Below are 24,671 nucleotides of genomic sequence, written 5' to 3'. Positions count from 1 at the left end.
TTTGCACATCTAGAGACTGAAATCCTTGCCCATTCTTCTTTGCAAAACAGCTCCAGCTCAGTCAGATTAGATGGACAGCGTTTGTGAACAGCAGTTTTCAGATCTTGCCACAGATTCTCGATTGGATTTAGATCTGGACTTTGACTGGGCCATTCTAACACATGGATATGTTTTGTTTTAAACCATTCCATTGTTGCCCTGGCTTTATGTTTAGGGTCGTTGTCCTGCTGGAAGGTGAACCTCCGCCCCAGTCTCAAGTCTTTTGCAGACTCCAAGAGGTTTTCTTCCAAGATTGCCCTTTATTTGGCTCCATCCATCTTCCCATCAACTCTGACCAGCTTCCCTGTCCCTGCTGAAGAGAAGCACCCCCAGAGCATGATGCTGCCACCACCATATGTGACAGTGGGGATGGTGTGTTCAGAGTGATGTGCAGTGTTAGTTTTCCGCCACACATAGCGTTTTGCATTTTGGCCAAAAAGTTCCATTTTGGTCTCATCTGACCAGATCACCTTCTTCCACATGTTTGCTGTGTCCCCCACAAACTGCAAACGGGACTTCTTATGGTTTTCTGTTAACAATGGCTTTCTTCTTGCCACTCTTCCATAAAGGCCAACTTTGTGCAGTGCACGACCTGAGCTGTAGATCTCTGCAGCTCATCCAGAGTCACCATGGGCCTCTTGGCTGCATTTCTGATCAGCGCTCTCCTTGTTCGGCCTGTGAGTTTAGGTGGACGGCCTTGTCTTGGTAGGTTTACAGTTGTGCCATACTCCTTCCATTTCTGAATGATCGCTTGAACAGTGCTCCGTGGGATGTTCAAGGCTTTGGAAATCTTTTTGTAGCCTAAGCCTGCTTTAAATTTCTCAATAACTTTATCCCTGAACTGTCTGGTGTGTTCTTTGGACTTCATGGTGTTGTTGCTCCCAATATTCTCTTAGACAACCTCTGAGGCCGTCACAGAGCAGCTGTATTTGTACTGACATTAGATTACACACAGGTGCACTCTATTTAGTCATTAGCACTCATCAGGCAATGTCTATGGGCAACTGACTGCACTCAGACCAAAGGGGGCTGAATAATTACGCACACCCCACTTTGCAGTTATTTATTTGTAAAAAATGTTTGCAATCATGTATGATTTTCGTTCCACTTCTCAGGTGTACACCACTTTGTATTGGTCTTTCACGTGGAATTCCAATAAAATTGATTCATGTTTGTGGCTGTAATGTGACAAAATGTGGAAAAGTTCAAAGGGGCCGAATACTTTTGCAAGCCACTGTATATATATATCAGTAAATATTGAGCTTTTACATACCTTCCCTTGTTCCACCCTTTAGTGATGGGCGGTGTGCTCCCCCAGAGATCACATGGCCAGAAATAATGCTGCTCTAACTGTAACAGGAAAAAGTGTGGAAGAAAAAGACAGAACTCTGTCCATTAATTGGTTGATGTGACCTACTATGTATGTGTGCCTTGGCTTGTTTGTGTGCACTATAAATCCTGTGATCCCAGGAGGCGGCCCTTAATTCTTCAAATGGCAATTTTCTATTTAGGATTACCCAATGACACATACTGCTAAAAAACTAGATTTTATGAAAATGGTTTATTTAAATGAAGCAGGGTTTTATATATGAGCTTGTTTATGCAATATATTTGTATAGAGACCTACATTGTTTGTGGGTATAGTTTTCCTGTAAAAGTTTCACGCATGGAAAAGATCATACCCAACTTTGCATACTACATAATGCATATGTGTGTTACATGTATCAAGTTTGCAAAGGTTTGTCTTTTAAAATGCACACATTGCAACATCTTCTGTACATTGTGTCCTTTATATTGTTATTATGATGGCATTGCTTATACCCTACCAGTTTTTCTTGTTAGCCTGGCTGAAATGCAGAGCTTGACAGTGCTGCTTTTGGAAGCCCTGTACAGTTTTTTTCTGGGGATATTTAGGAATATAGTTAAAGCTTTAAGGAAGTTCTGCAACAACATGTGTTTTCCAAGGTATCAGAAACCACCATTACAGTATACATCAGGGATCTCCAACCTTTTATACTCGTGAGCCACATGCAAGTGGCTGGAGGGGCCTGGATGAGTTTTTGAACAAGCAGAATATCCAAGGCTATTGTGATACTAATATCTACAGTTAGTATTACTGGTTGTATATATAGTTTATGTATGTGAGTGTATAGATTGGTTAGTATAGGTTGTGTGCTGGGTTTACTCGGATGGGTTGAACTTGATGGACAATGGTCTTTTTTCAACCCTATGTAACTATGTAACTATGTAACTATGTAAGTGGAAAAAGTGTTGGAGAGCAATACAAGCATAAAAAAGATTCCTGGTGGTGCCAATAAGAGCAATAATTGGTTATTTAATAGGCCCCATGTGTACTGGCAGCCTATAGAAGGCTCTGTTTGGCATTATATTGGGTTTTTATGCAACCAAAGCTTGCCTCCAAGCAAAGAATTCAAAAATAATCACCTGCTTTGAGGCCATGGGAAGCAACATCCAAGGGGTTGGTGAGCAACATGTTGCTCCTGAGCCACTGGTTGGGGATCACTGGTATACATGTAGGTGTTCACACCACATGTTCAGGAATCAAAGAAAAGGTGATCCTCTTTGAAGACTGACCACTGGTCTTTGATTCTAGCTAGAAAGCTTAAGGAGTAGTACAACTGGGAACTTTTGTTTGAACATTAGTATATATCTAAGACAATAATCCATAAAGTATAGAATTTGTAATCTTCTGGTCTTTACAGGTCTTGGCACATTTATTAGAGGGATCAGATATTGGACCAAGGGGCAGATTCAGTTCAATGTAAAAAAAAAAAACATTCTTGTTACAAAATAACTCAGTTGAAGTCTGTGGGGAAATCTGGAATTGAATTAGGAAAAAAGATTGAATTGAAAAATTCAGAAAATTGAATCTGGCTTTTAGCCAGCAACCTTTTATCAGTTATCCAATTAAAAGTAAAATGGAATTACAAGATAACGTCCAAATAATTATCTTGGAAGATATTTGTGTTGTTATGTACTATTCATCTATAGAACACATTCCCAATCCTTCAGTCTACTGTATATTGTATTTGATCCCAACCAAATAATTAATCCTTATTGGAGGCAAAACAATCCTATTGGGTTTAATTTATTTTTAAATGATTTTTCTATAGACTTATGGAAATCCAAATTATGGAAAGACCCCTTATCCGGAAAACCCCAGGCCCTGAGCATTCTAGGTAACAGCAACAATATACTGTAGATAATCATTAGGGATGCACCGAATTCAGGATTTAAGATTCTGCCTTTTTCAGCAGGATTCGGATTTGGCAGAATCCAAACACCTGGCCAAACCAAATCCTTAAAAATCACATGACTTTTCATCACACAAACACAGAAGTTGAAAGCACTTTGTCCTCTTTAACCCATCGTTATATTAAGTTGCTTATGCGAATTAAAATTCAGATTTGTTATTCAGACAATTCTTTCACAAAGGATTCGGGTTCAGCCAAATCCTAAAATAGTGGATTTGGTGCATCCCTAATAATCATCTGCTTATATTACTAATTTTCTCTTTCTCCGCTTTATAACTTTATATAACTTTCAAAACAAACATAATTTTATGTGCGACAGTTATAATAACCATCATATTTTATATTCTGACTAAACATAGGAACATGCACTGATATTTTCTACTGATGGCTACTGCTCTGCATAAAAATACTGGTACAATTCTTTCGGGCACACAAAAAATATATATTTTAGAACCCTTAATCCCTGTTTAACGCAACCAAATACATTGTGACAAATAGATACATGTGTCTTCTAAATGTGTTAGTTTGTGGAAATCTTTTTCTGTCAATAAAATTTTCTCAGCAGTGAGGAAAGTGGTGATAAATAGGGAAAATATTGAACACTTCAGGAATATTTGATAAATCTGCCCTGTAATTTTGATGTTTATACTCCAGGCACTAACCTTTCATCACCCTCTGTTTCCTGGGGAAATATTTGCTCACCACAAAACACCTGTTAAGGTCACCCTGGGTTTAGCACTTAACAGAAAGCTGCAAAATCAGCATAATATGATGTTGAAGCTGAACAGTTGATGGCCTGTTTCTATTAATGATCAGTTGTTTGCACAAAGTAAAAGTAAGGTTAAAGAAAAATTATACTTTAATTTAAATACAGAGCATCATTTTACTTTCAGCAACAACATCAAGGTTGATGTTGATTATATACTTAATTGTATATCCATTTGAACTGTTATACATGCAACTCTGTTCAGGAGAACAATACATTAATAGAATAAACAATACAATAATAAGATAAAAATAAATACAAAGTAGACTTACATTCAAGTTTATTTGCCAAGTTTTAAATACAGAGAAGGAAGGAAGTCCCAGCCCTGTAGAGCTTTCAGTACTTACAAGATTTACCACTTTATTCACTGTCATTTGTAATATATTCTAAAAGATTAGATCTAAAATTTAAATCAGGGTATATTTCTGTTATCCATTAAATGAGGAGCTTTGATCAACATGTTCTTCAGCCCTTGAGATTTAATGTAAACATGGGGCCTAAATGTATATTTATGTTACATTCAGGGGCGCTTCTGCCATTAGGCGAGTTGAGAAACTCGCCTCAGGCGGCAGAAGCGCCCCAGTTACCAGGGGCTGCAAAAAGCCGCTCCTGGTAACTTTAAGAGCCGAATTTCCGGTTTATAAACCGGAAATTCGGCTCTTCTAGTGCAGAGAGCGCAATTACTAGCGATCTCACCGCCCCTGGACCCGCTCCTGTGCTCAGAAGGTAAGCGCGGGGGGGGGGGGTGGCATCCAGGAGCCGCCTCAGGCGGCGATATGTCCAGAATCGCCCCTGGTTATATTCCTTCTTCCAGACAGCAGGACCGAAAAAGCAAGCACAAGAAATATAAAGGGATTCAAGTGCCTTGCCCATGATGTAATTATTTTTTAAATCACAATTTTTCAGGGATGTGCCATTAAAATACCTTACTGCCTAAGGAGCCTAATTGGCATATCAGTTCAAATTAATACATATAATATATAATCAATGACATAGACCTATGTTATACCTTAAGTACAAGGGCCTCATATAGGGAACAGAAATTGAGGACTTAGCTTATTTTGTATTTCAACTGCAGTTTTAAATAAAACTTTATAATTTGTTTATACCAGAAGGGGAATTTTAGGTTCATCATTTATAGTCCGATGGCCAACGCATGCATAGTAGAGTAAAAAAGTAGCTTTTTTGTTCGGCTTCTCATTCTACTGCACATGAGCACCTGTGCGAATCAGGAAGATGATTGCTCACCGCAGGTACCCCAGGCCAGAGCCTTTTTCTGCTGATGGGATTTTGCTTTAATTGGAAAAAAAGCTATCCATCCATTCAGCCCATAGGTCAATTGGCTGTATAGCATATGGGTTCGCCCTATGTATCTCCTGCCCTTTATCAGCAGTTAATGATAGAGTTGCTTGTGTAGTTATTGGGGGTGTGGGTAGATCTAGTTTTGTAAGGATGGCCTGCAGCATAAATATACAGTGCCCCCCCACCACACACACATATTGTTGGACCAGTGGAGCGGGGTGAATGAGCAATGTTCACTAGCAAATCAAGCACCTGACAATGTCTGACATAAATATGAAGGAATGATTGGAAATAGTAACGTACTGTGGTAAAACATAGCAATTTTCACCAACTTTTCTTACTTCTTCCATCACATTAATTGAGCCCTAGAATGCCTTTACTAAGATGAGGGGTTTATAAATAGGTTTTAAGATTGAAAGTATTCTTTCTAATTAGCTATTAACCTTTAAATCCTGAATACACCCTGGGACAAAATTTAATCCTTATTAATTGAGCTGTAGGTTGGGTTGACATTGCTTCATTTAGTGCATATGTCTATTTATTGTCATTAAGTTCTGCTTTTATCTATTTACCTTTTGTTGATTCCATTTTAACTATGTTTATAGAGCTGATGCACTGTATAGCTGTAAACAATACATGTTTAGTGCAAATCTGTAAAAACTCTGGCTGACTTTTATTGCATGCTAGAGATTTATGGATTTAGCTAGTCTTAAATATGAACTGTGAAATATATAGGATAATACACTATTAGAGGGACATTGTCAGAAAATCATTAGCAAATTTCATCAGCTGGAGGCATATGGAAGATCACCTCAAAGTGTCACATTCAACATGTTATCCTAATTAGAACGCCAACTAAGCATTGATTTCCATTTAAAAGAGAATTTCTCATTTAGGAGAACTGGAAAATTGGCTAAATACCCACCTACAATTATAGTTTTGTGGAAAAAAAAATTCAGCACAGCACAATTTTTTAAATTCCCCCTACATACAATCTCAGATGATTCACATCTTATTTTCTATAAGATCAACAAGATTATAAGAGGCACAAAAAAAGTTTGATCATGACAAAATAGCAAATACTTTTTTGAACCTTCAACAGTTCATCTCTTTCTGTCCTACTGAACCTCAGTTCACCCATTTTACTTCTATTTTATTTCATTAGACTTCTAATTTACTCCTGCCCCAATAAAAATGCATTCTCTCGATCCCTAGGTACCTTGCTGTGAGTTCATCCATGTTTACTTCATTGATGATCACAGCACTGTGCTGTCACTGGCGTGCATTCTGGCTGAACTTTCCAGCAAGCGCAGCAATGATAAAGAGAAGCAATGGATCACTTAAGGCAGGGGTCCCCAACCTTCTTACTCGTGAGCCAAAGTCAAATGTAAAAAAAGGCTTGGGGAGCACCACAAGCATCCACAAGCATGGGTGCCAAATAAGGGCTAAGATTGGCTATTAGGTAGCCTCTATGCACACTATCAGCTTACAGGAGATCCTGTTTGGCAGTACATCTTATTTCTATGCAAGTAAAACTTGCCACCAAGTCAGGAATTTAAAAATAACTACCTGCTTTGCGGACACTGGGAGCAACTTCCAAGGGGTTGGTGAGCAACATGTTGCCCCTGAGCCACTGGTTGGGGATCACTGACTAAAGACAATACACTAAGTTATAACAGCAGTACAATTAAGATGTACAATTGGGAGACTAGTGTTAGAAAACATTTTTTAACATTTTGTCTGGAACAGGATTTCTGTGCCATAATAGCTTTTGAAACAGGCTTAGTGTACCACCTACAGCACCAGACCCAATCATTACTGCATTATTATAGAGGAAGCAGAACCTGCAACTGCTGGGAGACCTAGGAGGTATAGGTAGCCCACTGACTTGGGGCCCTGTATGTTCTAGTTACAACTCTGGCTTCAGTCCTTGGCCCTATTTCAGTGGTGACAAAAACACAATTCATGATTCAGTTGTGCCATGCACTACAACTTACAGATATTGTGCTTTAACTGGGAACTGCTCAGCAGCTTTAAGTTGTACTAGGTTTGAATTTGCTTGCAGCAAATACACATTTCTTCTCTATTTATTCATCCCTGAATGTCCAACACTACCAGGGATACATTTGGAACATAAGACACATTTCTTAAGTTATTTGTAGGGGAACAAAATGCATCAACCAGAAAGTTGCTGAATCAGATAGGCCTGGCTTTAACTTATAGGGATGAATGCCGTGTCAAATCCTTGTTTTCTGGGTAAGTCAATTGAATTGGCCTTGAATTATGGGAAGGCCATCTTCTTAATCAAATTATTCACATTTTTTTAAATTATTTCCTTTTTCTATGTAATAATAAAACAGTACCTTGTACTTGATCCTAACTAAAATATAATGAATCCTTATTGAAAGCAAAACAATCCTATTGGATTTAATTAATGTTTAAATTATTCTTTAGTAGACTGGATAAATGATGCCATACATGTATTTAGCTTGGTATAATATCCAGTTATGTGTATGGACTATTTTGTGTGCTTGGAACTGGCTCTATAATTTTAGCTCAAGTTCAAATATCAATGGGTTTTTATATGTTTTAATAGTAGTTTCAGTGCCTCTGTTTTTGTAAAGCTGTCACCCATAGTAAGTCTAATTTAAAGCAAACAAGGTCTAAATTAAAAATAAAATATATACAATCATGTGTAAAACTGCAGTAGATCCTCAGACCCAGTACTAAAAGTCTGAAGATTAAAATTTGCTCTTGTGAGTAGGGCCCCGTGGTCCCATTTTTATTCTGAAACCCTTGTAAGACCCTCCTGTTCCAGTTGGCATGTTTGATCTTAACCCTTTGGCCTAAAGGTGGCCATACACGCACCGATAATATCGTACGAAACCTCGTTTCGTACAATATTCGGTGCGTGTATGGTATGTCGGCGAGTCGACCGATATCGCAGGAAGCTGCTGATATCGGCCGACTCGCCGATCGGACCAGTTGGAAAATTTTGATCGGGCGCCATAGAAGGCGCCTGATCAAAATCTCCATTCAGAGCTGAATCGGCAGAAGGAGGTAGAAATCCTATTGTTTCTACCTCCTTACCTGCCGATTCAGCCCTGAATGGTGTGTGGCACATCTGACGATGTTTCGTGCGACCGATGGTCGCACGAAACATCGTCAGATCGCCACGTGTATGGCCAGCTTAAGTCTGGTGAGTAATTGGACTGACTGTGTGACTGGTGGAGGAAATTTGCACCTGTGCGCATTAAACACTATATTTGGTGATGTGACACATGGTTTGGAGGTTTTAACAGTTTATTCTGGATACATCAATACACAAGTGTGTTACTTGGTCTTTTTAGACATACTACTTTCTGGGGCTATATAAAAAATAAAGATAAAGATGTGTTTGATGGGGCTTTCCATAGTCCCTACATATAATGCGTTACAGAAATTAATTCTAACAATGTTTTACACACACAGGAATATTTCCACATGAACACAGGCTTAGACGTTTTGATTAATTTAACTCTGTTCAAAAAGCACTATATATATCCTTAGGGAAACTCCAACTGTAAGACTAAATGGCTCTTAGTTTGGTAACAGAGTATCTTAGGCAGGATTCCATGCATCATATGCTGTGTGTGTATATGGTTAGAACAGAGATAAATTGGAAATTCGCTGCTACTTAATGCTAGCCATGTCCTTTCATGACTGTTTAGTTAAAGGGGCAGTATTCAGATATATCTTAGTTCAACACCAGTTCAAAAAATAGGACTGTTCATATCTACTGTCCAAAGCAGGACTTTACATGAACACTGATTATAAGATTTAGCTGACTACAAAAACAACCAACACTTGAACTGATACCTGAAAATCAATGTGAATAAATGTTCCTTAATCGGAAGCTGGCCTTCCAGGCCTTATGCAATGGAATTAGACCAGTATAGAGAGACAAAAACACAAATATATTATTACATGAATCCATTATTATATATATATATATATATATGATGAGGGAATAATTACTTCTTCACGTTTGGAAATATGACAATATGATGAAAAGGTTAGAAATATCCAGTGGGGGATAAAAAGCATCTCCCTAGCTTTAAACTTCCCCTAACCTGTTTCAAGGATGAAATGGTTACTCAATATTTGAGTAAAATAATGGCCTGAATCATGTAAAAATTGTGTGTCCTATATATGGTAGGCATAGTTAAAATCTGTACAAGCAGATACTGGGACTGTGCCTTACTTCTTTGTTGCTGCTTTACCCTTCCCAGATTCTCTAGCTCTCATTATTAAAGTCATGCTATGAGAGGAACAATAGATCTTTAGAGCAAAGCAGACTTGCAGAAAGCATTACATAATACATCTGCAACAGGAATATGATTATGAATGCATCTATTCATATTTTCTTTACACAAATACATAGGGGAAGATTTGGAAGAAAGTTTTCTTTAAAGCCGCAGTGTTAAAAATCACAATTCAGCAGGGCATATCTGAAAGCTGTGACATTAATGTTCCAAGGAAATATTATTACTAGGGGGCAGATTTATTAACATTCTGATTTTTGAGGTTTTTAAAAACATGAATAAACTCATTTCCACTAAAATCATCTAGTCATTTATTGAAAGATCCAAATTAAAAAAGCACAAATGAATTAAATTGCAGATTGAAAACGAAAGGAAAGCAAAAACCAATTTTTTTTGTGGTTTTAACATTTTTCCACAAATCTTTGTGGATTTTAAAACAGAGGAAAAGAAAGAAAACCCTTTAAAATCATGAATTTAATAAAGATCGTTACAGTTTGCCTAGAGCAACTCACATTGACTTCTACGTGACCTTGACAGTTTATAGAAGGCAAAGTTTTGTTATAGAGTTTTTGTGGCTTTTACTTATGATTAATGATAATGAAATGTCTTTATGAAATGGCAGTAGGCTCTATGTAAGAAGCTAGTTGAGCACTACAAAATATCTATATGGGGAAATTGTCGCAAGAAAGTATTGTATTTCCTCATTGACAAATGTTTCTGAAATATTTTTAAAAATCCAATTCTGTCATTTGGTTGTTTCAGCTTATATGATTGCATATTACTGTTTTGCACATATGTTTAAAAAGCATAATACAATCAGCAAATATCCTTTTTTTTTTTTTAATATGACTTCATCCATTTCTAAATATATAGCATTAAATTCCTCCTCTGTGCATAGCCAGGGCAAACATAAAGCTGACTCGGAAGATATTTGTTTGGAAGGATAAAGTAGCCCAGGCTGCCCATGAGCAGCTTAGCTATGTGATACTTAAAGATCTGTTAATATATGGAAATAACCATGAGGGTTCCATCTGTCACTAGGCTGTGCAGTCCAGCACTTCATTTTGGCATTCAGACAGGGGCTTTCGTTGTGTGAAGTATTAAAGGGAGTCATCATTTTTTGTAGAAAGAGAAGGGACAATGTTGTGCTGAACAGTTGTGGACTGGAAAATAATTTACTGTATCCGATTTTGAAAACAATAAATGCATGAAATCTATTTGCTCCAACTACTACTCTGGTTTGGTCAAATGTTTAAAAAAGCCAAAAATGTGGCAACTTACAGCTTGGCTATGTCCATGCCCCAAAAGAACCTTAAATTCAGCCTTCATTACATTTATTTCTTTTATTAAAAAAAAAATTAGAACACTGGTAATTAGGATATTATGTAATTACTTCAAAATCTTTAGCACCTCACTCTGTAAGGTGTTAGAGCTCATCAGCAAAGCTAAGCTGTAATGGGCCTCCAAATCATTACTGCTAGCTGCAAATTGCAAGTGTGCATGAAGAAAAACAAAGTGTGGGGAGGGTGTAGTGAAGACAAACTCCTATATTTCAGAAATGGTCCAGAATTTTTAACTAAATATTTTTTTAAAAGTTTCTTATTTTCTTAAGGTGACGCTTGTATTAATTTTTTTCCATAGATCCTGCTGAATAATTCTTATCTTTTTTTTTACTGGGTGTTAACTATTGACACATTCGTTTTCTTGTCAGTCCCTTTAACAAGCTATTAAATATGGTACTGTACCAGCCTTATGTTTGAATTATATAGCGACAACACACTATACAGCACTTGCCAATCTAATGTTTAAATTTTATTTTCCTGCACTTGTAGGGACGCTGTTCAAGGGAGAACTGCAAATACCTTCATCCACCAACACATTTGAAAACTCAGCTAGAAATTAATGGCAGAAACAATCTTATTCAGCAGAAAACGGCAGCCGCCATGCTAGCTCAGCAGATGCAGTTTATGTTTCCAGGCACACAACTGCAGCCAATGGTAAGTCTTCTGCCGAAACTGCCAATAAAAATGCCTGCATCCCCTTCTTTTTTTCATCAATAATTGCCAAAAGTCAAATAATTGCAACAAAAGGCTGTTAATACTTGTAAATATAAGCTATTGTAGTAAGAATGGCAATGACAAAAATAAATGGCCTCATACACAGAACTTATATTGCTATAAATGCTGAATTCTTAAGTAACAAGACTAATTGGGAAATGTACTAGTTGGTAATAGTAAAAATTTGTTTAATGTGAACAATATTTTGTTTTTCAGTATTTACAAGGAAAAAATATGACACCAAGCATAATTTCATTACATTACCCATAAGGCAGAATTTTAACGTTTTCTATAATTTTAACTGAAAGTACCTTTCATTTGTGTTGTGGGTAAAACAATGCAGTATTGGTACTGAAATGTGGAAGATAAAAAAAATGAACGTTGCCATTCACTACACATGGGCACATTATGTTATATGGCTATACACATTAGCACTATTAACAGGCAATTGTGGACAGCATTATTAGCATTATTGCAATAAAGCTAATCACAGCTGTATTTTGTCTCTAACAAGTGAACTCCATTGGATACTTTATGCATTAGAAGATACTTCTGGCATTATGGAAAATAGTTGTATTTTTTAAAATATAAATCATGCGATCCACATGTGGAACCTAGATTTTTCTACTAGTCAATGAGATGAACAGATGCATTGTATCAGTGACTTTCCATCAAATCAGTATGTTTGCATTTAGACCAGCTTGAAAACAATTCTGCTACTGCAGTTCTTGATTTTTGGAGGGGTGGGGAGAAGCAACAAATCTCAGTTCTTAGTCACTATATTAATATAAATGAGATGATGGTTTATATGTAGAACAATAATATTGATTTTCATTCATGGGTTTGCTATATCTTGAGCTATATCTTACAGGCATAACAAAAATCCTTAGTAATATAGAAGCAGCTAGATATCCTTTTTGTGCTGTCTCAGTGGGGGGAGAGGCATAGCACAGTAAATCAGAGCAGCAACCAGCAGTGAATAGATGTGCCAGTGCAACAATCAATTATATGAGGATTTTAAGAGAAAGCATTTGATCTTACTGTATCTATATTAGCTTGGGGTAAAGGCACTCGGAATATCTGTCAGATATGAAGACATGAGTATACTAGCTGACTGGGTATTGTTAGAATAGGAGCCCTGATGGGAATAAGAGAAAATGCTAGGGGCATTATAATGTTACTGCTTTTTTAAATATGTACTTTTTTCCCCAGCTGTATTGTTTCACTTTTTAAAGTACTCTTATGTGTTCCTAATTTAAATCTCTTAAATAAATTAACAGCAATAAAAATTACTTGTGCATCATATTGTGTTTATTTACACATTTCTCCTGTAGTATGCTGTCTTCTCAATAATGTGACATTGTGCATTGTTTATTTTGACAAAGGAACTGTTCTTATTTCTTATTTTCATTATTTATTGTGATTGTTTTCATTTTGTTTTACAGCCAACATTTCCTGTAGGTCCAGCATTAGGAACAAACACAGCTATTAGTTTTGCTCCGTACCTTACGCCGGTAACTCCTGGAGTTGGATTAGTTCCTACTGAAATACTGCCATCTACACCTGTGATTGTTCCAGGAAGTCCACCAGTATCAGTCCCTGGATCTACTGCTGCCCAGAAGCTTCTCAGGACTGATAAACTGGAGGTACTGTTAGCATCATAGCCCTTGCAAACTGTGTACTGTTTTTACACCTACAGCAAATAGTTACTATTTGGCCCTAATATATATTGCCGTTTTACATGTATGTAATCAACAGTCAAATACACTGTACAGAGTTGCCCAACTGTAATTTTAGGGCTAATTTTTGTAACTTGGCCTCCCAGTAAGGAGTACAACAGACATGTATTTTCAGTATAGACTAGGCACAGACAAGATAAAATTGATTAAACTGCATCTTCCGACCGAAAGCTGGTGGTGAGTTACTGGAAGTTTAAGTCTAAAACTAGCTGGAGAGCCACAGTTTGCAGTTCCTCATTTATGTATAGGCAACTTCCATCCTTATGTGGACAGTCCTCCTACATTGCCTGGCGCCTGTTTTTATTGGATTAAAATATCTCCTCCTCTTTAGCCTTACCTACATGTATTGATAGCCATTTCTTTATGGGATATACCATTGCAAAGGCCGCTGTTGCAGATAACCACGTACCACCTTTCACCTCAATTACAATATGTACATGTTTACAAAGTAATAACATAACTCAAGTATATGCTAGTTTGTTTTTAACATCTTCAAAAATAATTATTGTACTGAAATGACCCTTGCCTCTTATGTCTGCCACATAATCATTTGTACTCCATAATAGTTTTTGCAATGGAAAGTACCTGTGCATAACATAGAGTTGTAAGTCTGATATGTGTGCTTGCTGCTATGCCACATTCCAACCTTATGTAATTCTGCAGCTATATAAGCTATAAAACTGCTAATTGGCAGATCTCCAGTGATTTGCCCTTGTGTTCCCTATGTAGGTATGCAGGGAGTTTCAAAGAGGAAACTGTGCACGGGGAGAGACTGATTGCCGCTTTGCTCACCCTGCAGACAGCACGATGATTGATACAAATGATAACACTGTAACCGTTTGTATGGATTACATTAAGGGTCGCTGCATGAGGGAGAAATGCAAATATTTTCACCCTCCTGCACATTTGCAGGCCAAAATCAAAGCTGCACAACATCAAGCCAACCAGGCTGCAGTGGCAGCTCAAGCAGCTGCCGCAGCTGCAACAGTGATGGTAAGTGAAAGTACTCACCCATACTTGAGCCCATAATTCTAACCTCCTCATTGTTTATGCTCAAATAGGAGTATGGTAAGAAGCATGATATTGCTGAGAGAATGGCAAGCTACTACAGTATTTGTTTATCTGGATATTTTCTCTGTGGTGCTCAGCAAAACAGGCCTATAAATATTTTATTGGCAGCTCTGAATTCTAAACCTCACAAATGCTTTCTTTCCCACATCTTGTGCACAAACCTTTTAGGGAAGTAAATTGTGTTAGAGCAATTCTGATTGGTAGATAGGCAGTGGAAGTAATCATATTTACAGTTTAAACTAGGATCTATGTATCTGAAGTAAAATGAAATGAGCATAATGTGTGCCTATTTTGATACTGCTTTATGCATCCCTCTGTGTTTGTATAGGTTGCAAATTGTTTTGGTTGAAGGAGGATATTGAGTAAATGTTGCATTTTTGGCACAAAGGTCCTGCTTGCAAAAGATCTTACAGACAATGTTTAATTATGTTATTAACACATATTTATAAAGCACAAACATTTTCCACTGCACTGTACAATAGAGTAGTGCAGGGATGGCCAGACTTTTTCCATCGGCGATCGACCGATGACTTATCCCCCAAGACGCAGCGTACATACGCATTCACGCGGCACTTCCGCATCCCCCGGCTTCATCGCGGTCCACCAGAAATCTTCGGGGGATCGACTGGTGGACCGCGATCGACATCTTGGCCACCCCTGGAATAGTTCACTGAACATATAGATTAAATGATAAAAGAGGTCAAGTTAACCCTGCATAATAGAGCTTACATTTTAAAATGTTCTGATTTGTGGTACAGAAAAGGAAGTAGCTGATAATCACCAATATTATTTATGCAATATGCAGCCAGGGTATATTGTAATTTGTATTTTGCCACCAGACAATGTGCTGACTAGGTCCTAGAAGTAATTAGAATGTTGTCTCTAGTGCAGGATGTGCAGTGTAAGGAACATTACTGACACAGTGCAAGATTTGGTGCCCTGTGGTTTAAACATGCTTACTGCACTACTTTATTGTGCATGTATCTGCAGTTAGGATCTGTCTGTAGTGATCTGTATAACTGCTATGTTAGTTTTTACATCTGTTCTAAGGTAAGAGCACTGTCTAAATGCATAAAAGCCCAACTTATACCAGAATGGTCTATATATTTTTTAAAAGCACAAACAGATTTTTTTTATATTTTATTTTGAAATTTCACAAGGGGCTAGCCATATTCTTAATTTCCCAGGGTGCCACAGGCATGTGATTTGTACTCTGAAAAACTTTAGTCACACTTTACCGCTCAGCTGCAAGTTGGATTGATATCCCCTCTCTTCCCACCCCCAGCAGCTGATCTGCAGAACAATAGGAAAGTAGTAAGACAGCAGCTTCCTGATACCTGTATTGTTAAAAGTGGTAGATATCAGAATAGCACTCAATAGCAAGAAAACCAAGTCTTGGGACTCCTCCAGTTACACGGGAGTAGAAGAAATAATAGGTTATCTGAAAGCAGTTCTAATGTGTAGCACTGGCTCCGTCTGAAAGCTCAGAATCAGGCACAATGCACTGAGATGGCTGCCTACACACCAATATTATAACAACAAAAAAATTAATTTATTAGTTCAAGAGTAACATTTTAAATGGTAGAGTGAATTATGCATTATATAAACAGTGTAATTAAGAAATAAAAAGTATACCATAAAAATCACGACAGAATCCCTTTAATATGTTTAATACTACATGCAAACTTCTTAACATTATACTGTATGAAAGGCCCTGGTAACAGACATCTTAAATGTTAATGATTTTCTACTAGTAATATCATTGTGAATATAAAAGTATCTACCTTGTTTTATTACAGCGTGGTTGGCACAGATAGCCCCGGCTCTCAGCCTACAGCATTGTTTGTTCAGTTGAATGCATTCATTGAACCTTTTATTCTTTTGCCCAGCTGTTAGTGTACAAAAAGTCATTGTCAAAGTCAAAGCACTAAACAATGAGTACAAATACATTATATAAATGTGGCTTGTCATTTAACATCACATAGACTATGAAAAAAATAGAGGCTTTCTAATTCAGCAAATACTCCTGTAAATAATCACAGTTACATGGAATGTAGTTTGAATAGAATTTCTCATGTAGTGATGATAGTCAAGGCAAAGCGTATTTAAGGCTAAATGCTACATATATGCAATATATAGGCACACACACATATGTCTGGGGGTATATATATATGTTAACATATCAGTAGATTTTGTTTGCTGTGGTCCAAATTAGTATTTTGAGCATCATGGATAAGATTCCATTCCTGTACCTTTGTAAGATTTTCTTTTTTAACAAGCCTCTGCCATTTTTGTCTCCTGATACTGATTCTTATGCCTTCATATCTGGAACTTGCCCATTTAACATGTATCAACTAACTTCTCCTTAATCCATTCTAATCTCACGCTTCTTGTATTCAGTTCATGGAGATTATGTTAAATGCTGACAACAACTAGGTATTATACCCAGGGCCAATACTAGGTCATTTAAAGCTTTGCGGCTAGATGCACAACTATGCCTACTAAATACTTAGAAAGGAGGCCCTATCAGTCTTAATATCCTGGGCAAGTAGTATTTGAGAACTAACAAGTCTTTACAAATTCTAGTTGTAATGGTTAGTTGTATTTAATGGTATGTGTACTTAATTGTGTGGATTAAAATGCAGTATAAAGTTTGCTTTCGTCTACCTACTTGTGCTCATCTATACAAGTGCCATGAAGCAGTTTGCATCTAGTTTGGTGCCTAAAGTACAGGGTAGGATTCCTTTTCTCTGTTGTGCCAGTTAAATAACATTCTGTTTAGGGGATTACATGTGTACACATATATCCCACCCATGTTTCATTGCTACCCTTGCAGGGGCAAGTTGCACCTATCTGCATGCAATTACATGGAAACTCTGGGAAGATGTTATATTTTAAGTTTAAAACATGATTATACACTAAGGAACATTGCATGGTTTTTACTCAAGAACATTTTTTTCAGCCTGACTTTTCCATTGAGTATAAATAAAATTATGCTGTAATTTTCTGGAGTACAAAAACATGTTAGAGACCTTGAAATGATACCAGTTTTTATGCTGCTTTCTCCTTAGCTTTTTACTTTACAGTTCAAAGACTGAAAAAAATGATTTCCACTAAAACCTGGAAGACTAAAAGATCTGAATATAAATACAGGTATAGGACCCATTATCCAGAATGCTTGGCACCAAGGGTATTCCGGATAAGGGGTCTTTCAGTAATTTTGATCTCTATACACAAATATAAAACATTTATTAAACCCAGTAGGATTGTTTTGCATCCAATGGGATCAATTACAAGGTACTGTTTTATTATTACAGAGAAAAAAGGAAATCAGTTTTAAAATTCAGAATTATTTGATTGAAATGAAGTCTATGGGAGACGGGCTTTCCGTAATTCGGAGCTTTCTGGATAACAGGTTTCCTGATAAGGGATCCCATACCTGTACCACAAATGATTTAAAATGCAGAATGAAAGAAGGAAAACAAAAAGTAAACAAATTACGAACATTACAAAATTTTTCATTTCCATTTTCGTATCAATTTTCTGCGGCTTACAAACAAAAAAAACCAAGAAAGCCTCTAAAAACATGAATAAAATAAAGATTGTTACAATTTTCCTAGGACAACTCTCATTGACATCTACATGACATCTACGGCTTTTTGATGGCATAGTTCTGTATTTTTTGTGTTTTTTGCTTAATAAATCACCCATTTTTCAAGTTTTTGTGTAATTAGTAAAAGCCACAATTTTTGGAGCAAAAAAAATATTCACTGAACTGTTTTTGCAAAAGATGGGTACAGGAGTACAATATTTTAGCTTCTAGGGGAAAACATGCACTGAACAACCATATGCCAATAAAATGACCCCCTGAGAGTTTGCTAGGCCTTAATCACGAGCATTTTCATTGGTGTGTTGGGAGCAGGGTAAAAATAAACCCGGAACTTGTAAATTTGGAAAGCAATTATTTTAGAAAATCATGTACAATATTATCTAGAAGTTAAAGTTAGGGTGTTCTTCTGATGCAGGGGTGTCAAATGTATAAAACTTAGGAAAAGATTTAAAGGGGACCTGTCGCCCTAAGAAATAAATGATAAATACTTAAAATTAATATATAACAGGTATAAATGTTTTAATAAAATAAGAATTGGGGGGGTTTATGTTTAGTTTGTAAAGAATTTTTATTATACAGCTATTTATGTCTGGGTGACAGGTCTTCTATAACCGAAGCAAAAAAATTGGAATCAGTCCCTCAAATTGATGTTCAATAACTTTAAGGTAATAAACATAAATGCATCAATTAATTTGAGAAATATTTTATACTTACGAGCAGGGTAGTCTCACTGTCTCTCACTATCTATCTGTCTGTTTGTATGGTAACATGTTGGATACAGAGCTGTCATTATAATGTGAATTATGCCTGTTGTGCTGAACAGATACTGCTTTTGTGAAGTAATTTCTTCATTACTACTTATTTTGCTGTCATTATTGAACACAGAGAATCATTCCTAAATGTATAATGAATTGTTACTGAAATACCAGAGAGCCAAGACTAGTCCCATTTCAAAGTTCAAGTCTTATTGTTTCCAGATGAACATAAGATTTGTGTGTCATATCGTATGGGCATGAATAATAATGTGGCTTGGAAAATCTTTCACTGCAAGTTATTGTTCTTCTCTTGTGGTAATTATATTCAGGCAAAAAGACTTAATATAATGATTCTACATTAAGGGGCTGATTTACTAACCCACGAATCCGACCCGAATTGGAAAAGTTCCGACTTGAAAACGAACATTTTGCGACTTTTTCGTATTTGTTGCGATTTTTTCGGCTTCTTTACGAATTTTTCGTTACCAATACGATTTTTGCGTAAAAACGCGAGTTTTTCGTAGCCATTACGAAAGTTGCGTAAAAAGTTGCGCTTTTTTCGTAGCGTTAAAACTTACGCGAAAAGTTGCGCATTTTTCGTAGCGTTAAAACTTAAAAGGTGCAAAGTTTCGCGTAAGTTTTAACGCTACGAAAAAAGCGCAACTTTTTGCGCAAGTTTTAACGCTACGAAAAATCGCCAGATTTTACACAACTTTCGTAATGGCTACGAAAAACTCGCGTTTTACGCAAAAATCGTATTGGTAACGAAAAATTCGTAAAGAAGCCGAAAAAATCGCAAAAAATACGAAAAAATCGCAAAATACCGATCATTACGAAAAAAACGCAATCGGACTCATTTCGACCCGTTCGTGGGTAAGTAAATCAGCCCCTTAGGCTTTTTATATGTGGCAGGCATTGTATTATATATTTTTATATGTAGTTTTATAATACAAGGGTGAAACAAAACAACTTTTATAGAATGCATTTCTCTTAGGTTTGTGTTAATGTGTGTGTGCTGATATTATGTGTAAATATCTGATATACCAACATTTTGTATTTGGGATAATGTGTTTTTATTGTTGAAACATTGGCGAGTGATGCTGCAGGAAGGAATCAGGGTACTTGCACCAAAGGAGCTGCAAGCTCTCCTAGCTGATTTGGCCAATTTCATTTAGTAGCATACCCTGAGCTCCTACTTGCCACCACACAGCAATGTTTTTAAGAAGTTACAACACTTGAACAATTTTTAACTACGAATCATACAGGATATGAATTCATCCCAGAAATAACTCAAAATTCAGCTTTAGCCCTTGTAATATCAACCGTTAATAGCTATGCATTGGCTGTTTGCATGGAGCACCCAGAAATCTGCTTAATCATTAGTATCCTTCCATTAGTATGTTTTATATGCAAACTAGTCATGTTAGAATTGTATTCCTCACACATACAGTTAAGGAATAATGCACTAAAAAACACATAAGAATCGTGGATGCTAATTGTTCCGAATTCTTGTTTGTTTTTGCTTTGCCCCTCCTGTCAGCTTAAGAGTGTGAGAAATTGCTTTCAGTGGTACTGCTTTTGCTATGCAACTTTACTCAGCATCTGGCAGCTTCCCCAACATACATGATACTATGTGCTTCATTGACACTACCTAGTGCCTCCTTATAATCTGCAACCTGGTAGTTTATTCATTTGTAATTGCTGCCTGGAGACTTTTTCCTCCATAATAACAAACCTATAGCCCTCCAGCTGTTGCACAACTCCCAAGCCTGCACTCACTGTTTGGTCATTTTACTACTTGGCTTCTTGTCAATCAGTATTTCAGTGACAGCTAAATTGCTATAAGTTTATCAAATCTGCACTAAAAATAAATTGATTTTGTTATTTTTAATGGAGCCATGTTCATGTATGCATATGGTAAATGTATGTTAAAGGAAATGATTATGCTACAGTAATAAAAGAAGAATTACAAATCAGTTTAATAATGTAAATATGGCACTGACAACATTGACACTGCAGTACAAAACTATGAAATAATTAAAGTTAATATATTCTTTTACTTTGTTTTAAAATTAGTAGGCATATCTATATAATTGCATAAAATACCTGTAAGAGTAGTAAAATACAATTGAAAACATGCTTCAGGTTGCGACTAATTTTTTTTTTTCGTTTTGCTAAAAATGCTGACTAACTTCTCATTGGCAATAGTAGAAGCATATAACAAAGACGTTAATTCATTTTAATATGCAGTTGCTTTCTGGAGCCTGAGAAATGCTTTAAACTGATTTCCTGATTTTCAAGCTCATGTATTTTACTCTCTTATATGCTTTATTTTTTTTTTATTTTTTTTTAAACTAAGGTACAGTAGATGCCTTTTTGCTTCAGTACTAATTAAAATTGTAATATTCATTTCTTTAAAGAAACATTTTTGTTGTTGTGCATGCCTAGTGTTTTATATGTTGTATATTGCATTCAGAATATTTTTTTCCTTCTCACCTATCCACAATGCAATGCCGTTCCCATGATGCACCTCTGCTTGCTGTTTACCTGTATGTTAATTCGCTTGAATCCCATTGGCCCACTGCCATCATGTGCTCGCTGCCTGTTATTAAAAGACGCAGTCGACTGCCAAAGCAATGAAGCGACCTCTCGAAGCAACTGTAGATCTGGTACTTTGACCTTTCACCTTTTGCTTTGCATGTAGCTTTTTAATGAAGCAACTAATAATTTTTATTGCTTTTTTAACATCATCTAGACAACCAATGCATATAATAATTGTACAGAAATGTTCAGAGTTGTATGTAGCCATCTCATTTGTCCATAAAACGATATATATCTTTTTTTTGTTTGTTTTCTTTAAGAGCTTAATTGTTTTCACAAGATTAAATTTTACCAAACATCATTTATTCTATGATAAATTTTCATTTGCTATTTCAAAAGTATTTGATTGAATGCTTAATTTCTGCACATAGAGACATATAAATATTGTTTTACTATTAAATATAATCTGATCCAAAAACATACGCTGTTTTGATGCTTCCTGAAGTATTTCTTAACTGTAGTTTTGGCACTACAGTCTTAATAAATAAATCCATGCTTCTGCAACCAATAACCAAATCTCACTCATCCTGCATTGCGTTTGTTTGGGTTAAGGTGCATGGCAGGACATCTTTTATTTCTAATTGTTTTTGCCAACCTTATGATTACATATAATTATTTGTATGTGTGTTTATGCAAGTATGCTCCTACATTGTTAACTCTACAAGTTAAATATGATTCTTTATCAACAGGCTTTTCCTCCTGGCGTTCTTCATCCCTTACCAAAGAGACCAGCTCTTGAAAAAAGCAATGGTGCCAGTGCACTTTTTAATCCTAGTGTCTTGCACTATCAACAGGCTTTGGCTAATGCACAGTTGCAACAACCTGCCGCATTTTTCCCAGCAGGTATGTCTCCTATTTTTGCAAAAATACAACCTATATAAATAAACAAACACATATAAGTTTGTGTGTTAAATCCATTACCATATGACACTCTAGATAGAATATTGCATGTGTACATATGAATGTTTTGTCCTGTGGCATTGAGGAATATGATTAGGAGTGTGCCATTTCATTACCTTTAGTTAGTAATTCCACTTGGATAGCTAATTATTACCCTTTTGTGATGTACTAATATTATCTTTAGTTTGTAACAGTATGGGGAAGTAATAAATATGACATGTAAACTAGCTGTACATGCAGTATGTAAGATTTTTAAAACCCACATTATTTTGGCCAAGTTATGAAGTTTAAAATGAAGTAATACAATTGTTCCTCAATGCAGATGCACAAGCATTTTATTAACAGTGCCAGTATAGTCTTAACATGGAGCATGCATGTGCTAAGAAATGGAATTTGCTGTTGTTAATATAAGGAGATTTTAAAGTGCCAATAAATAATATCCAGGGATCAACCACTGTCCCTCTAATAGTAATTCTGCATCACCTGGAATGGCAGAGGTTGCTTATTGTCTATAGTATACTGAGTATTTTGATCTATGAAGTTAATGCAGGCAACATTATCTTTTTTCACTCTACAGACTCTATTGCCCACCAGTTGAGACATTTCCACAGTACAACGCTAGTGTCTAAAATAAATTAGTAATGTAAAGTGGGCATACACTGGATTAAGCCTCCACAGTGTCTGACCGATGGGCCTACTGGCTGAAAAGATTTTATTTGAGTGGCCATACACTTGCATGGTTACCTTTCGCTATTGCTTTCCACAGAGCAAATGATTTGAACTTTTCATCTGCTTCTGCTCCAGAACAACATGTAGTAGTAGCTATTTTAAAATTATACTTTTGCACTGCATTATGCACTTTACCTTATACACTTTGCAAAGTCTGAGCAGTTCTGTATGACAGTTGAATTTATCTTTACCATTTTTAAACAATAAAATGATTCAAAGAATGTGCTTATTGTTCAAGTACAATCGGACATTTACAATTCCTTAAGTATGATTGGACCAGAATTGATGCAGCTGATATACTTGTATTAGTACTTTGGGAATATGCCTGCCTGAGCTTAAATCAATATAATGCTCTCCTGCACAAATGGTCACGTTACCATAAAGCACTAGGTCTCACCACGTTTAAACTATCAACTCATGGTTGGGAGTAGTTCTACAGTAGCTGGTGTGTACTCTGGTGTAGAGACTGTAACACTATCAGGTATATCAAACTCTGTGTTTATGGATATTGTGAACTGCAGGTCCTGTAAAATTGCATTTAGGCCAAATATCTACAGCTGTATTGGAGTGGAAGTTGTTACATTTTCCCTTAATACATTTGTTTAATTATCTTCCATTTCATTTTATTGCAAACTAAATGGTAACTTGTAACTTAGTTCTATCACATTGGCTCAGCTGCCATACCCATTCGTTTTGAATGCATGCTCCCAACAGCAGCCACTGCAAGTTGTATTGGTCTTCTAGAAAGAAATGGTGTTATTTTTGTGATAAGCAATTTTAACTGTTAGCTTGATATGATTTAGCTAGATCCAGGGCAAAGAGGAACAACACCACACTAATTTAATATTCATTTTACCTTTTTTTTTTTAATAAATTAATAAATCTATATACTGATGCCAATTTTCCTTAAAACACTATTTCTGAATATTCCAAAAATATATTAAAATGCATTAACTGAGACCATATAATACCATTAATAATTTTATTACAATATAATTGCTCTTAAGATTTCCTTATTAAATGCCTTATTAAACATTGCAACATCAATAGTACTTTGGGGTCTGAAAATTTGTTCTAGACGTAGGGGTGCCTCTTTTTTTCCTAATTGCTTCCCTTGCTTGATTTTCTGATGCTTTATTTTCTTCAGAATTGGTTTACTAAGGCAAATGAAAATGTATTGTATTGGGAGAGGGTTTTTTTGCCTGTGTTAACTGCCTTATATGTAACTAATCACATAATAAGGGAACTATATAAAACAATTGAATGCAAATTTAGATAAATGGTAAATATAAACTACCAGCTATGCATTTTTGATTGAAGTTTCAAAAATATTTCAACAAATAGAATACCCCTCTCGCTGGCCTTTTTCAACCAATTAACAAGCGTGCAAAGGAATACAGATATTTTTTAAGATTATTTAAAAACATCTCTTCCATTATCAACCCCAAATAACTGGTGTGCTTAAATGATGTGATTTATTTGTCTCTATTAATGTTCTGGAACTGGTTTGCTTTGCTGTGGTC

The 24,671-nt window shown here is 36.2% G+C and overlaps 1 protein-coding gene across 13 annotated transcripts in view; it reads left to right on the top strand.

Annotated features, from left to right (window-relative positions):
* mbnl2 (muscleblind-like splicing regulator 2) overlaps nucleotides 1–24,671 on the top strand; it is a 92,278-nt gene that overhangs the window by 51,970 nt on the left and 15,637 nt on the right. For 6 of the 13 annotated variants that reach the window (XM_012957319.3, XM_012957320.3, XM_031896154.1 and 3 more), the window contains exons 3-7: nucleotides 11,519–11,683; nucleotides 13,189–13,389; nucleotides 14,212–14,475; nucleotides 21,534–21,587; nucleotides 22,209–22,362. In XM_012957319.3, coding sequence (XP_012812773.1) covers nucleotides 11,519–11,683; nucleotides 13,189–13,389; nucleotides 14,212–14,475; nucleotides 21,534–21,587; nucleotides 22,209–22,362 — 838 coding nt within the window. 13 annotated transcript variants of the gene reach the window in all.

The sequence above is a fragment of the Xenopus tropicalis genome, chromosome 2 (assembly GCF_000004195.4).
Source record: "Xenopus tropicalis strain Nigerian chromosome 2, UCB_Xtro_10.0, whole genome shotgun sequence".
NCBI classification, from domain to species: domain Eukaryota; kingdom Metazoa; phylum Chordata; class Amphibia; order Anura; family Pipidae; genus Xenopus; species Xenopus tropicalis.
The sequence above is the reverse complement of the archived record's forward strand: the minus strand, read 5'-3'. Positions and strand labels throughout refer to the sequence as shown.